Source organism: Ascidia mentula, chromosome 6, assembly GCF_947561715.1.
Source record: "Ascidia mentula chromosome 6, kaAscMent1.1, whole genome shotgun sequence".
Classification (NCBI taxonomy): Eukaryota; Metazoa; Chordata; class Ascidiacea; order Phlebobranchia; family Ascidiidae; genus Ascidia; species Ascidia mentula.
In genome coordinates, this window is record NC_138571.1 from 18,737,134 (window position 1) to 18,752,040 (window position 14,907).

Consider the following 14,907-nt stretch of genomic DNA (forward strand, 5'->3'; position numbering starts at 1 on the left):
CACAAGGTGGCGCAAGAGTTGTGCGACCAGTTATTTTGCCTGAGGACTTTCCCGAAAAACTTTTTATGTAAAGCTTGCACAGTAGGGTGATTTCAACCTTGCTTTCAAAATAGTTTGCAGAAGGCATTCAAAAAAATACAATGAATTATTGTTAGAATAAACAGACTGGCCCATACCGTTTGAAAACGTTGACATGTTTTACTTATTTAAAACGTATGGGTATAGGCCAGTCTCTTTATGCTCAGAATTATGAGTAAATCCGTCATTAGTGTTCCTTAATAAATGGTTGATATTGAAACCATCCGCAGGGCAATATGCGAAGTGCAAGGTGGGCCAAAGTACGATGTTAAATTACAAGGCGAAGCTTCCCTCATTGAATACAAGTTCGACAAAGCTGAAGTCGATTTTGGCAAACAGGTAATTTTGTCTTCTGCAGTGATGAGCTGCATACAGGGACACTGTTTTCGACCTTTTAAGTCAATTCCGGACTAATTTGTTTATTTTGTCGTCTTTGTATTTATTTCAAGGCTAAATATAAACGGTTTACAGGTTGTCAACGTTTTGCTTCAAGCTGCGTTATGGCTTGCAATTGCTTGCGACCAACTGTAAAACAACACAACAAAATTACATTCCGACTCAGTATAATTTTTGTAACGTTTTCTGTATTATTGTAGCGCAGAGAAGTCATTTTTAAACTTTGAGTTCTTGTAAAAATATGTTTATTGGCAAAATCCAAAACAAAACCTCTTCTAACAGATGTTCGACCATGCCGGTGTCGGTGAACTGAAACTCGAAAACTGTGGACGTGTTGGGTTCGACTTCGTTGGTCTAGGGGGCCTCGGAGAAAATGACGTCATACCCGGACTTCCGGTGCTTTCACCCGCTTCCGGTCACGTGCCCGCCTTCAGTCACATCACACTGCAAGTGCGCTACCTACCGGGCGTTCCAGAGCGTTTTCACAAGTCGTTCGAGGTAAGGATGAGTTTGATACTCGTTAACTTAACAAGTTATATAAGATAAAGGCGGGTGATTGGCAGAGTTGGTCAAGCGCCCGACCCATATACCTAGACATCCTGGGTTTAAATCCCGGTGCGGTAAATATATATATATATAAGATAAAACCAAAGTCATTTGTCTTTATGTTGTTTCTGATATATATGTATATTTCATACACATAAAAACATTACACACCAACACTTTGTTGCTCATAAGAGTGTCGGGAGATTCCCATGCTTAATTTAACTTGCGTTTTTTTTTGTATCTCGTTAACTTTACGTTGTTTTTTATGTAGGTTGTTTAAAGCGAGTTTGTTATCAGGGTTTGAGAAGGTTTCACACACGCACACCTAGTTTAGGATTGTAAATTGCTTTCAATTCATAGAGCAATTCCACCACATAGTTTCGCTTAGACCTGGATCACACGTATGAGCTATTTCCAAATTAGGTTTTAAAAAATTCACGACCACAAACGCCAATAAATGACGCTTACTTTAAAGGAACAACACAAAAAACTTATCTATGTTGGCTCTTCATGACATTAACATAACGTCGAAAAAAAAAACGTTTTTGAAAAAAAAAAAGACGTCACAAAAACGTTTCAAAAAAACGTTTCTTTTTTTGTTGAAGTGGATTTGTTTTTTCTGTTGCACACACCAACCACACGTCCAAACTCCATTGAAAGCTTTTGTCTTTATGCATGTTCCTTGTTCAGATACAAGTTGCTCACTTTGAACCGGCCATCATCAGCGTTCGCGGTGAAGGGATTTTCCCTCGCCTGTCGCTCGACTTGCCACGCTTCACTGAAGACGACGAGCGTTACGCATCGCTGGTCAAGGAGGCACGTGAGAACTTGGACAGGGAGACGGTGAAGAGAGAGAAGATTTCGAGCAGGACTTCGACCCCACAGAGAAGGATATACGACGAGAATCAAAACCAAAACTTTGGAGGATCTGAGGTAGTTGGAGTTCTGGTATTTCTCTATATTTTAAACAAGTTCTGAGAATAAAAAAACTGGCCTTTATTGTTATTAACATTGTCGTGTTTCAAACTGATGATGGCAAAAGTTCTTGCCGAAACGTTTTTTGTCAAACATGACAATGTTAATAACAATATCGGCCAGTCTTTTTCAACTCAGAATTATGAGGAAATCCGTGACTTGTTTTCTTAAACAAGTTGTTTTTTAACTCTTTTTTACATTTGCTGATCTTTAAAATTTCGAAATTACTTTTACAGCCCGGTAGATTTTTGTAATCTATGGTAAAATGTATTGAAATGCAATTATTAATAAACAAGAAAATTGTGTAAGGCAAAAGTATGCAGTTTGCACCAAAAGAAATCCATTTAATGGTAAAATGATTTATATTTGGGGACGATAAGGAATTCAAAGCCGGCCGGCTGTTGCACAATACTGAACGTACAGAGAGGACCTAAATTGAAATTTTGTTACTCATTCGTAAGATTTCATTCTTTTCTGTCTCAGGACATGACATCGGAGCTTGACGTCCAGATGGAGGTGGAAAGACTCCTCCTCCGTGATTTCGCAACTGAGAATCAACATTTCTTCACATCCTCATCCTCTTCATCACTGATGAAGATTCCTGATCCATCGGCGAGCAGATCACAGAAAAACAAGAAGAAGTTTCCAAGGTAACCAGAGGTGGCTTCTGTCCCAATTCCTCAACACGAACAGAAATTCGCTTTTACTGTTAAAACATTTCACGAAACGCTGCGTTGGACTTGTCAATGTATATTCCGCCTATGTAAGCTTTTAAAAGAAGCTACGTCATCAGTCATGAGCAAAAACTTCGAAGTTGGGTGTTCGTTTTTAGAAAGCAGTAAAGCAAAAACTTACTGTACATTTACTGTTGAAATAGTTTCAGTTTTAATTGCAAGCTTATTGACCCTAACTTTTTTTATTACAGAGTTCGTTTGACCGACTACGTTTTGGACTTCGGTTACGTCATACTTGGAAATGTGAGGTCACACATTGTCAGGGCAACCAACACGTCACACATTCCCATCTCGTTCTGTTCCGATAAATCCGGACTTTTCCATTCAGGCAAGAATTCAATTTTACTTGTGGTCGTTTCATTGTAAAATCCTGTATTCTATCTTGTTTACGTTTCGTGAAGTAGTTTAGCATAGACATCTGCTTCAAACCAATTCTGGGCTGCATTTTTAACTGCTTACCTATAACGAATTTATGTGACGTAACGAGCTCAATCGTTAGCAACTCAGAACTAGTCAATAAATTTTGAAAGAAAACTCGTATTTTGTCCTGGTTCGAACAACATTCGATGCATAATCATTATATTTAGGGATTTATTTTCTATTGAAACTCTTTTTGCCCACAGGTTTCAACGTTGAACTTGATCGGGTGAAACAACTTCCGGGATCTCCCGATCACGAAACCGTCGATTTCAAAGTGACCTTTGACCCGAGAGGGGGAAATATTGGGGTTGGTCCTGTGGAAGCCGTTGTACCGATCAATGTAAGTTTTCCTGATAATAGTGGATGGTTATTATATGAGGATTCCTAAAGTAAAAACAGTTCAGATGAACTTATCGGACGAATCGCCCTAACAACCAATCATAAACAATTGCGCTCTTGATGGTCCATAATTAGCCTCAGTGCATTTTTATGACCGTTCGCTTGCTTCCAGATATTGGGCGGTCCACAAATCTGCATCAGACTTCGTGCCAACGTTGCCGTCCCCGAGCTCACAGTGAGCACAGATATGGTTGATTTCGAAGCTGTGCAGTGCGGTCAGTGCAAGGTGGTCACCGTACAACTCCACAACACGGAACAAGTTCGATGCGAATGGACGTCCATCAGCTCGTCTAATAGGAGAGGACAGGTATTGGTTTCCTGTGCGTGTATTAATAAAAAGTTGGCAGTATTCAAGTAATAATGACAGCAAAAATGCACTTAAAGCTCCAGTTACGTTTGTAACATATGAAAACGACCAATTTTTTCATTATTTAAAACATTTCGTTTATTTCCTTAACGTAGATTTGATGTTGATTAAAGTGGTTCAGCATCCTTAGCTTAATTAAGGCTACTTTTTGTTACTGTAACCGAATGATTGTTGGCTTAGATCGCCAAGTTAAGGCTTTGGCGGTGGAAAAAGTATGTGTACATTTATTTGACATTTAAAAAAATTTTAACATTGACGTTACCGTTTCCACATTCAACATGGTTTGTGAAAACAAGTCAAATTGACGTCATCGCTTGTTACGTATAGATGGATCGCCACGTGCCAATGCATTTGCGCCGGAAGTTGCGTAAGGAGGGCAAACCGAAACCGAACCACTTTGAGATGATGCCTCCCCAGGGGTTCTTGGCTCCAGGTCAGAGGATGAACGTACAGCTCAAGTTCATGCCCACTGAGGAGGTTCGTGATTGGTTGATTTTTTTGTACGATTACGGGAAAAGGGCGCGTAATTGTTTTAGAAACTGTAATGCGACTTTGCTGGGTTTCGTCATTTTGTCTTTTTTGCTTGGGCAAATGTTTATTTTATTTTAATGCATTTTTAAATTTTGGTCTATTTATGATTTAAAAACTATAAAAAACTATTTTTGTTTTCCAGAAAAAAAAAATCGAGTTTAAATATTTTATAAAAAAAGTCCGTGGTTTTAAACAAACTTTCCCGCGCAGCGCTTATACTCACAACGAATGGGGATCCACGTGACCCAGGGGACTTCCCGCGTCTCGATCTCGGTTAGGGGTGAAGGGTTGGAACCCAGACTTGATTTTGACCCCAACTTGGTCGAGTTCGGCCCCATTCTGCCCCATGGGGTCGGTGACGAGGTTGACGTCATAGTGAGGAACCCGACACCGTTTGCTGTTGAATTTTACTCCCTGAATTTCGACAAGAGTTTTTTGGCCGAGGAAAAGGTGGGCGTGTTGTGGGCGTGGTCGTTTATTACAAAAAAAACTTTCGCAAAATAAATTTTCGTTTTGTTGCATTTTGACACAGTATTTGAACTTGTACAAATGTACACAGAAATGCACACAATTTTCATTAAATCTTGTTCAAAATACTCGAAAATCATTGGTTTGTGTCTTTAGGTATTTTTTATGTAAAATAAATGCTTAATATACGCAAACAATATAGAAGAGAATTAATTAGATGCCATCCTGCTCTGTTTGAAAGGCACCGTCCTAGTGAATATGTTATTATTGGAATAAAGTTCAGTAAATTACAATAATATTTTTAGATTATGCGGCTGATGAAGGGATTTGACGAACACGGGAATCTTCTCCTGCCCCCGAGACTCGCGGGAGAAGATCTTCCTCCAGAACTCCTCAACTTCTTCCAGGAGTACGAAGAGAAGTTGGAGGCCATGAAGAACAAAGCGGAGACCGAACTTACTAAGACTGAAGGTAGGTTGGGAAGTTGTTTTTTGCATTTTGAAACGTTTTTGTTTTTTTTGTTTAGTGGATACGAGAGCTTCGTTGAGCTTAAACGTTTGTGTTTTCCAACGATTCAATGCAAAGTACTTGGAGCGAATACCTTTTGTTGATGAATGCCAAAGCTAATAACTCCCTAGTTAACGTTGTGTCTGTATACGTTTGTAACACTATACTGTGTTCATCATTAGTGCAAAACAATCACTGATTTGTCTAGCAGCGAGCTAGCAAGCACAGCCAAACCGAGCACTGGTGATAAACGCAGTACTAGTCTTTGAACCTGTACATTACCACAGTGCTAACCAGCAAGTTATTAGCTTTGACATTAATTTTTTGTCTATTCGGTTTCGCATTCCGCTATATAGAGTTATCTATACATAAACAGGTACTCTATACATTCGATATATTTAGAAATACAAATTTTTGTGTGGCGTAATAATAACTATGTTGTTTCAATTGCAAACGCCATAAAAATCGTATATCTTGTTCCCATCTTTAATATCGCGATTATTTTTATAAAAAATCCCTTTTAAACCACTCAGCTGACGATACAACTGAAACTGGTGAGGGGTACGATGGTGAACCTGAACCTTCAGTCGCAGATTTGGACGAAGAAGCTCAAGATACGATCAACAAGGTAAGTTAAAATTTCAACTTTTCACATTCTTAAGGAAGTAAATTACTTGCTTAAGAATGTTAGGACGTTGTCAATGTACAACCTATGAGCCAATAATGATCAGTGAGTTATGGACAAACCTGATAGGTCGAAACAGTGTGCACAACTGTCTGCAGATTGCTGCTTATTGTTAATGTACTTATATGTATGATACTTATATGAAAGTTAAACGCCCTGATTTTATGCGTCGATTAAAGTCAGGCAATCTCCATATTTTGGGGTGTGTTTTGATTGAAAAGATGTTTTTCGGTTTTAAAGAATGGGAGCCATACGCCTATTTCAATAAATGTCATGTTGATTCTTTTCAGGTTGGCACAGAATCTCCCGTTTCGAGCAAAAAGAAGGACACGGAAGATGATGAGGAACAGGAGAAGATCCAGGAGGATCAAGGTTCGTTTAAAAAAAATTTTTTTTTAGAATATTTTTTAAAAATCAAAAATGGTTTTCAAAGGAATACATAAAATAGTAGTCTTAAACTTACTCCAGTTGCATCCTTCCGAGCAAACCTGTACTCTGTCCAATACAGAAAGCGATATAGCGGTTGGAGATCTTGAAATCACTCCAGTATCGGCAGCGATAGCTCGTCACCTCGGCATTGATCTGACCGCAGAAGGCAGAGCTGCGAGAAACAGACGAGGAATTGCGGTGATTGTGCACGGACCGCCTATGTCAGGTAGACTTAAAAACGTAGTAAAGGCAAGGCTCTGTGCCGGTTGAATTTTACTCCCTGAACTTCGACAAGAGTTTTTGACAGAGGAAAATGTGGGTGTGTGGTGGGCGTGGACGCTCATTCTAAAAAAGTTGTTACACTTTGTGGGGAAATTATATTACATTTAAGGGGCGACAGTATGCCTTTCTATAAGCGAACCTTTCGGCGTAATCGTGATTATTCTGGTATCGTTGTTGGTTACACAGCGCAATAAATTTGGGAAAGTCACTGACGTAACAATATGAATACAGTAATTATTGACTCATAATGTGGACGTTTGATTCGCTAGTCCCCAATATACACCTGTTGCTTCCACAACCATAATATCTACTGCTATAAGATATGCAAATTAGCGAATCGTTACGTCACAGGCAAAACGAACACATCTGTTCATTTGGCGAAAACTTATGGAGCGGCGAGACTTACAGTTGATGGTGTTGTTCTAGATGCAATATCCAACGGAAACACACAGGTAAATACAAATACGTATCAACTCCAGGCTTCAGGGGATGCCTTACTAGTCCGGTAAATCCCCAGAGGGGTATTTCCCCTACAGAAGCAGAAAAAGTATGTTGTCAGGGTGACGAAACTCGTTTAAATAGGGTTTGGTCATATTTTACGTTGTATATAGTTGTCAGTTTATTTAGCATTCCCGGCAAAAAACAATGTAGATTTCAAACGCATTTAACTGGTTATCGCATTTGGGACGCTTACGTGATAGAAACAAGTCGTCCACGGGTTTCATGACAGTGCAGGTTTAAGTACAAGAACAGATATGTCAAGTTTTTTATGTTGGAAGGGCGAGTTTTCACTTTGGGAAAGTTGGTTTATTTAGATGAAATGTATAGAGCGTGTGACGTCATTGTTTGTAAATACAATCAGCGCGAGGTATTTATCAGGCGGGTAAAGCAGCAAAGGAATTTATCGAGGCGCAGAAAGCTTTGACCACAGCTCCGTCGAGACAACTCAGCACCAGGGAGTCGCTACAGCGAATATCTCACAAACCTTCCAAGGTGAATTTTAAGATAAACACAAGCGTTGATTTTCACAGATAAATACGACGACACTGTAGACCAGTATTAAACGTGAACTATTCGAGCATTTTTGAAAGATAAGAATATAGTCTGGGTTTAATTTTATGTGTACAGTTGCACACTTGGTGTATTTACATACTTAAGCGTGCGAGACTGTTTTCTTTAAATTAAAGAAGCTAAATGCAACAAATCTATCGTATAAGCCAGTTTTAACCGTGAACTATTCGAGCATTAGTGAAAGATAGCAACGAGTATATTAGAAAAAAACAGAAAGCTGATGTAGTTACGCACGTGGTGTATTTTAATACAAAGTATGAGAGACTATTTTCTTTAAATTAATGCGCAAACTTTACCATGAATGAAAATCAAAATCTCGTTTCTGTTCCCCCAAAAATCACCACCTTTTCGCAAAAAAACCTTTATATAATTTCCACCCTTGGGTCTCAACCGACTCCATCTTCTTCAGGGAGGACTCAGGGCCAGAGAACTTTGTGCTCTCACTGCACGTGGTCTCAGAGAGGAGGAGGCTGATGGAGCGGGAGGAGCAGTAGCTCCTGGAGCAGGAGGATTAAGTGTGGAAGCTGTTACTGCGCACACCGGCACTGGAGCATCCATAGCAGGTCCGTCTTCTTGGTCCTGATTTTCCTGTTTTCTTAATGTTGTCTAAACTTGTTCGTTGCAGGATGTTGTAAATCAACTTTTTTGAAAAATTAGTTTTACGTAGGAACACTGTTTATCCATTTGTTCATAATTCTAAGAATGGAGAGACTGGCCCATACTATTTTCCTATAAAACATGATAGTGTTGACAATGGTTTTACGTTTTTTGAAAATTAAAAACCTGCTTCTAATTTGTACGGCGTTGAACGTCAACCATGAAACTATCTCTTGCGATCTGTAAACATACGTACATTATACAAAAGTATTAAAAACGGTTACATTATGTGTTAAAACAAAAATCGCCGCGCAAAACAATCAACCGTTTACATAAATTAGCAACATAACGCTTTCCACTTTTCCCCTTCTTTATCGTTACCGCAACATTTTGTCCGTTCGCCTGCATTTCACATTGAGAATGATTGTGATTACAATCGAAACGTCTGAAAATGAATTTTTTAGCAGTTACATGACCTCTACTGTTTGTTTTGAACGTTTACATGAAATTAAAGTCCATAGTCAGTATTTTGTATTCCCTGACCAGGCACCGACAGCAAGATGGGCGGAGCGTCCGTAATTTCCACCAAGAAGGCGAGCGTGATTAGCAAGCAAGCTCACAGCACGATGGGAAGCAAAGTTGGAGCTCCAGCAACAACATCTGAGCACACCGGCTCGCAGGTTAGGGTGATACCCCTTTTATTGTCTTTGCTTCTGTTTTTTCTTCATCTGGATTCGAATCCAGGTTATTCTGGTCTTGAATCTCGATCAGGTTTTTTAATGCTTTGTTTGTAAGGCACTTTGAGCAACATAAGTTCAAGTCAGATATATTGACTACAACGCTTCATAACTGATATCCCGGGATCACCTTTTGTTTAAGGTAGTTTAAAGCTTCGAAATACATCGGTTTGATTTGAATATTTTATTTGTGTTTCTGATTTAATTGTCTATCTTTTCGTCAGGGAATAACGATTTCATTTTTTTTACTTCTAGTTTGTTATGACTTTATCGATGCTTTATCACAATTTATTGACGTAAAACAGGTCCCAAGCAGTCCTCCACCACTAGCGGCGCCAATAGCACGGCGTCTGAGTGTTTCTGCATCTGTTGCTGGTGAGGAAGGTTTGGTTAGTTGCGTCCTGCCCGAAGAATTACTGGTGGAAATACTTGCTGAGCGACTGCAGGTGAGGTTGTAGGATTGTAGGATTCGTTCATTTTGAGTTGAAATAGTTGATTTCAAACTGCTTTAGTTTTTATTTTGTGAAACTCGTCGTTTTAACGAACTGATTAAAAACTTGACAACGCTATGAACAAACTCATTACGGTTTTAAGTCATTGGAATTGACCATGAAATCTTCAAAAATCGTAAGTGATAAATACCACAAAACCCACCACAACACAAACGCCACACACAACAACTGCTTGTCTTTACCGACACAAAATAACACAACCCTTCGTGACGTCATAATACTTTTCGTTCCAGTTGAACGATTGTCACCAGGGCGTGATATTCGATGGACTGGAAACTCTCTTCAGCGCCAACCTTCAATCTACAGCAGTCGCCTTACTAAAAGCGATCAACAACCGTAAGCATATTTACTTCGTCACTCAGAAGTTGGAATACAACGTGTTTCGTGAGAAGCAGAAACAGAAGGAAGAAGCGACAGGTGAAGATTTGTGAACTTGTGTTGGGATGTAGACAGATGGGCACTGTTTCGACGTAATGGATTTTGTCCGTAAGGGTATTGGTGTGACTATTGCAGACGTATGTGTAAATTTATTCAACAAAACGTCATTTCATAGATCTCCTTTCCGACAAAATACTATTTTGCTTTAAAGTTTTCGGGAGTAATCTGATAGTTTTTCGGTAATAAAGCTTCCCGCTCTCAAATTCCGGAAAATTCGGGGCCACAAAGAATGAATTTGAGACCGGAGATTTCACTCTCAAAATTCATTCTTGGTGACCCCGAATTCTCTCAACTTTTTTATTAAAAATTTCAAGATAAGTGAAAAAGAGTTTAAAATTTACTCCTTTTGTTTCCAGCCAAGACGGAGCAGGAGAAAGAAGTCCAGAAGCAATCCTTCCTAGAGGACATGGATGAGGACGAATACGATGCTCTTCCCGAAAGTGAAAAGGAGGCGATCGAACAGAAGAAGTTGGAGTTGAGGAGGCAGAAAAAGAGGTGAGGTGTTTTGATTTGCTGCGAGGTGGGTGGCTAAGTTGCAATACAGCAGGAAACAGACGCCTGCCTTGGTATTCTTTATGGTTATTTTGTGAAATATTTTGTGTTGGGTTTTGATTTCCTGCAAAGTGCGAACTAGCAATACAGAGATGTAGCTACCTCAATACACCCTGTGTGGTTGATCGGTGCCGATGCCGCTCAGTTTCATAATTCTTGTTTCTTTGCGCCGTAGTCCATTATGCGAAATGAAGCGTTTGGTTTGAATATTTTGTTTCTGTTTTGCTTATATGGTAGTTGACTGTCAGGAACAAAATTATTTCATTTAAACTTGCGTCAGAAAATGCAGGTCCTTGGAAAAAAGTGGCTGATCCAGCTTGACTGCAATGCCTGGGCTGCGAAGCCTGTGAACCTTATGTTCTATTCCACATTGTAGTTGTTAGTTTTTTTACATCAGGGAAGCTGAGGAGAGGGAGAGGATACGTCTTGAGGAGGAGAGGACCGCTCAGCTTGAGAGAGAGATGAAGGAGGAGGAGAAGACCAAGAAACCGAAGAAAGGGAAGGACACTGGGAAACGAAGCATTTCAGGTGACAACAATACATGGATCGGTCGATGCCAAACTTTAGTTATGACTTTTTGGTCTTTCTGGTAAGGTACCGGGTACCTTTATTTTTAATTTTGGGACCCCTTTCTATACGCTGGATCGCCTTTTTGGCTCCGAGGCCCCTTTAAACGCGGGTTCCGATTTAAGTAGTACCGACCCTGACCACACTACATGGGTTGTATTGAATTTTTGTTAATCAAGGTTATTCCCCTATCCCAACCCAAACAAGTTTGCAGCTGACGTCATAAGCTGGCGAGTCTGCTTGTTAAACGTAAAAAACACATTTCCACGACCAACCTTTAACGTACGCTTGTCTTTCTACGCACAGGCAAGCACGGAGACCAGGGAGCGCCTCCAATTCCATCCAACACAAAAGATAAAGGCGGTATGCTGAAGACGGTCGTATCCCAAGCCATGGTTGGTCAATCATCGTCACATGACCTCGTCGAAAAAGGGGGACGCCCGGAATCCAGAACCACCGATAGAGCTGATTCGATCACAGACGACGGCAAAAAGTAAGTAATAGACCTTCATTTTCTTTCTAGTTAACCGTTAAAATTCTAACATCTTCATTGGAACATTCCTCTTTTGCCGCCAGACATAGAGTAATCTCCAATAATTAAACTTCTGCCACAAAAACCTTGGTGAAGTCTCGACGTAATGCAGACAAAACGCTGGTTAAATACAATCTACGTTAATTTTTGTGCCAAAAGGTCATTTATTATAGAGAAACCATTGACGTTTGCTTTCCAAAATACTTTGCTACGTAATACTTAATAGCTTGTCAGTAATTGAAACTCTTTTCTTGCCTTTGTCGACAAAAGGAGAGGCCATGGGTTATGCTGTAGGTGTAAGAGATTGTTGTGTGGAAGAGTTGGTCTCATGCATCGCATTATACACCAAGCCTCAATGTTAGAAAATATTTCCACAAACTTTTTCGCCTTAAAAAAGGAACAACAGCCTTTTAACAAAACGCGCAACTTCTCCTCCAGATCCAAGAAGCACAAAACACGTCCTGTATCGGATGAGGACTTTAAGGAGCGTGCGGACGAGGAGTCGAAAGATGAACGGACGGAAGCCGAGATCCAACTCCAGCAGAGGTTCAAGACCTTCGAGCATTCACTTCCTCTCATTTCCCACGTCCTCGACTTCTGGGATCGGACTCAGCTGATCGTGAATCGACCTCAGACCCCTGATAATGAAACATCTCATGGTGATGAGGAAGGTGGGTTTGAACGCGTGGTGTTGTAAGATAAAGTTTGTTAGTTTTGGGGACCACGTCGGGATTCGAACCCCTGATATCTTGGCTTGATCAGGATTTTTTCTTGGTATTTTGAGTCGGTGGTTTGACCAATGTTGCTGTGCAAGCATTTGTTGCTCCCTCGTAAAGCCGCATATAATTGTTTCGTTGATATCCATTTACATCTAATTTTGAGTTCTTTACCTATGTTACAAACTAAATTCTCTTGACTAATCAAGAGTTTGTATACATATAAAGACTGATACGGCACGTGAGCACCAAGCGTATGGGATAAAAATTCCGTAGTTTAAAAGCCACTGTTTTTCGTATGAGGCCCTCTTTCTTTTTTATATTTGTTGACCCCTTGGCATCGTATGGGCTCTGGTTCATCATCTGGCTGCACCCCAACTCTTGGGCCTTGGTGGGAGTTTCTACTATTTGCACGACACTTTTAAAACCAATGGATCAACATAGCCACCATAACTCTTCACTTCCGTGTAATTTTACTTGCGCTCATTCGATCTTGTTCGAATGCGTCAAATGGATAAACTGGAGATAAAGTTGATTTTTTACGATTTCAGGCGCCGGTGGCCCCAACACTGCAACGTCGCGCGATAAAGCGCCACCTTCCGGCAAAAAGGGTAAAAAGGAGAGAGAAAAGGAACGTTTGGAACGCGAGAGGTTGGAAAAAGAAAAAGCTGAGAAGGAAAAAGCGGAACGGGAAAGAGCGGAACGCGAGAAAGCGGACAAAGAAAAACAACGCGCGGCCGACGTGAGTTTTAATTGTGACGTAACAGTTGGTGACGTCCTTGAGTGCTCATCAGTGAATCTTTGGTTTGACTTACAATGATCTTGTCAGCTAAACAGCCAAGACTTGGTGATGTGTTTTATTCGATTTTAACCTTTCTGTGTTCAGGGTGAAGATGCAGAGGACCCTACCACACCAAAAAGCCCCGAAAACGAGAATTGTGTCCCCCACATTCAGTTGGATGCGAACAATCCCCAGAACCCATGCTGTGAGAAAGTTACAAGTGTTGGAATTCTTCCCAGCGTGGAAGAGGTCAGTTTGCATAGTTGTGGACAATTAATTGTGCGTGATTGCTAATATAACAAATGAATGACGAAAAACTGGGGCGCGTTTAAATCTCCACATCCAATGATGGTTTTTATTTATTTACTTTTGTTACCACACCGTGATTTGAACCGTCGTTATCCAGGGCAAGAGTCCCTGCCAGGTTTCTTCTCGGTATACTGTATATTTATTTGTCGCTTGGTGACGTTATGCGCCTCCAGCGGCTGAAAACTACGTGCTGAATCTATGCGTTTTTTGTACTTGGTAAATTGATAACCTTTCCCCTATGTTAACCAGGTACTGGACGGGCTCGGTTTGGGGCCAAAAGGACCCCCCATCCCTCCCCCTGCTATATTTTCGGTCGTTCCCTTCCCAGTGAAGCGGAAAGCCCCAACGGGCGACCCATCGAGACATTACGACTTCGTGGCCTCAAGTCCGGATGATCCGAACATTGGTGTCGAAGAGACGAAGGAACAAGAACCATCCCAACCCGACGAACCGAGTCCGTCGGAAATTACAAGGTAGTTGTTGATATTTGTTGATGTATATCTAAACATTTTCAAACCCTTTCCACGGTAGTCATATGAATTTTACGATTATCATATAAAACTTACGACTATCATATGAAAATCACGCTTGTCATTTGAAAGTTACGGTTGTCATTTGAAAATCGAACTTGAAGTTAACGATTTTTGGGGGTAGTTTTGTTTTTGTGATGGTGAAGTAAAAAAACATGAACTGCTTTTGCTTTCATGTTTATTGAAACAAAACAGGTTTTCCTTTAACAAACATCAAACATTGTTTGGTTTTCCTTTAACATTACCTGTAATCTCAGGTCCGAGTCTAAGAAGGAGGACCCGCCTCCCCCATCAAGTCGGAAGGGGAAGAAAGACCGATCGGAAACCGCGAGAGCGACCACAGCTCGTAAGTCGTCTCCACGTCGAAGTCGACGCGGTTCTATCGAAGGAAAAGCGTCCCCACCCCCCATAACCCCAGGGTCGGAGGCGGATCAAAGCAGCATAGGGGAAGTCCCGACAGAATTTAAAGCGATTAAACTCAGCCATTTCAGGTTGGTTTGGTGACTTTTCATGTCATTAGGAAGCGCTTTTCTGCCAAATTTCTCAACTTATTGTGGTTTTCTTTCCGAATTCTTGTTTACTAATACGGTTTCAGAACCTTTTACAAATATGTTTCATCAATTCAAACAAATTATCAGGATTTTTCAACATGTTTAAATTATTGTTGCGAGCTCATTTTTTAACACGTCATGCGGAATGAAAACAGTTTAACTCGAGTCTCCGATTCAACTTCCTCCATTGCCCAAAC

The 14,907-nt window shown here is 40.5% G+C and overlaps 1 protein-coding gene across 1 annotated transcript in view; it reads left to right on the plus strand.

The window, feature by feature from the left end:
• Positions 1-14,907, plus strand: part of LOC145906665 (hydrocephalus-inducing protein-like) — a 50,161-nt gene that overhangs the window by 13,471 nt on the left and 21,783 nt on the right. Inside the window, exons 25-51 of the mRNA XM_082994113.1 lie at positions 309-417; positions 757-972; positions 1,711-1,953; positions 2,479-2,645; positions 2,921-3,057; positions 3,353-3,489; positions 3,661-3,894; positions 4,243-4,392; positions 4,657-4,896; positions 5,220-5,385; positions 5,955-6,049; positions 6,397-6,478; positions 6,615-6,761; positions 7,169-7,269; positions 7,697-7,810; positions 8,298-8,430; positions 9,032-9,165; positions 9,528-9,668; positions 9,968-10,151; positions 10,529-10,667; positions 11,122-11,252; positions 11,598-11,784; positions 12,262-12,494; positions 13,091-13,281; positions 13,426-13,569; positions 13,879-14,102; positions 14,417-14,650. Of these exons, the coding sequence (XP_082850239.1) occupies positions 309-417; positions 757-972; positions 1,711-1,953; positions 2,479-2,645; positions 2,921-3,057; positions 3,353-3,489; positions 3,661-3,894; positions 4,243-4,392; positions 4,657-4,896; positions 5,220-5,385; positions 5,955-6,049; positions 6,397-6,478; positions 6,615-6,761; positions 7,169-7,269; positions 7,697-7,810; positions 8,298-8,430; positions 9,032-9,165; positions 9,528-9,668; positions 9,968-10,151; positions 10,529-10,667; positions 11,122-11,252; positions 11,598-11,784; positions 12,262-12,494; positions 13,091-13,281; positions 13,426-13,569; positions 13,879-14,102; positions 14,417-14,650 (4,413 nt within the window). The remainder of the gene's footprint in view (positions 1-308; positions 418-756; positions 973-1,710; positions 1,954-2,478; positions 2,646-2,920; positions 3,058-3,352; positions 3,490-3,660; positions 3,895-4,242; positions 4,393-4,656; positions 4,897-5,219; positions 5,386-5,954; positions 6,050-6,396; positions 6,479-6,614; positions 6,762-7,168; positions 7,270-7,696; positions 7,811-8,297; positions 8,431-9,031; positions 9,166-9,527; positions 9,669-9,967; positions 10,152-10,528; positions 10,668-11,121; positions 11,253-11,597; positions 11,785-12,261; positions 12,495-13,090; positions 13,282-13,425; positions 13,570-13,878; positions 14,103-14,416; positions 14,651-14,907) is intronic.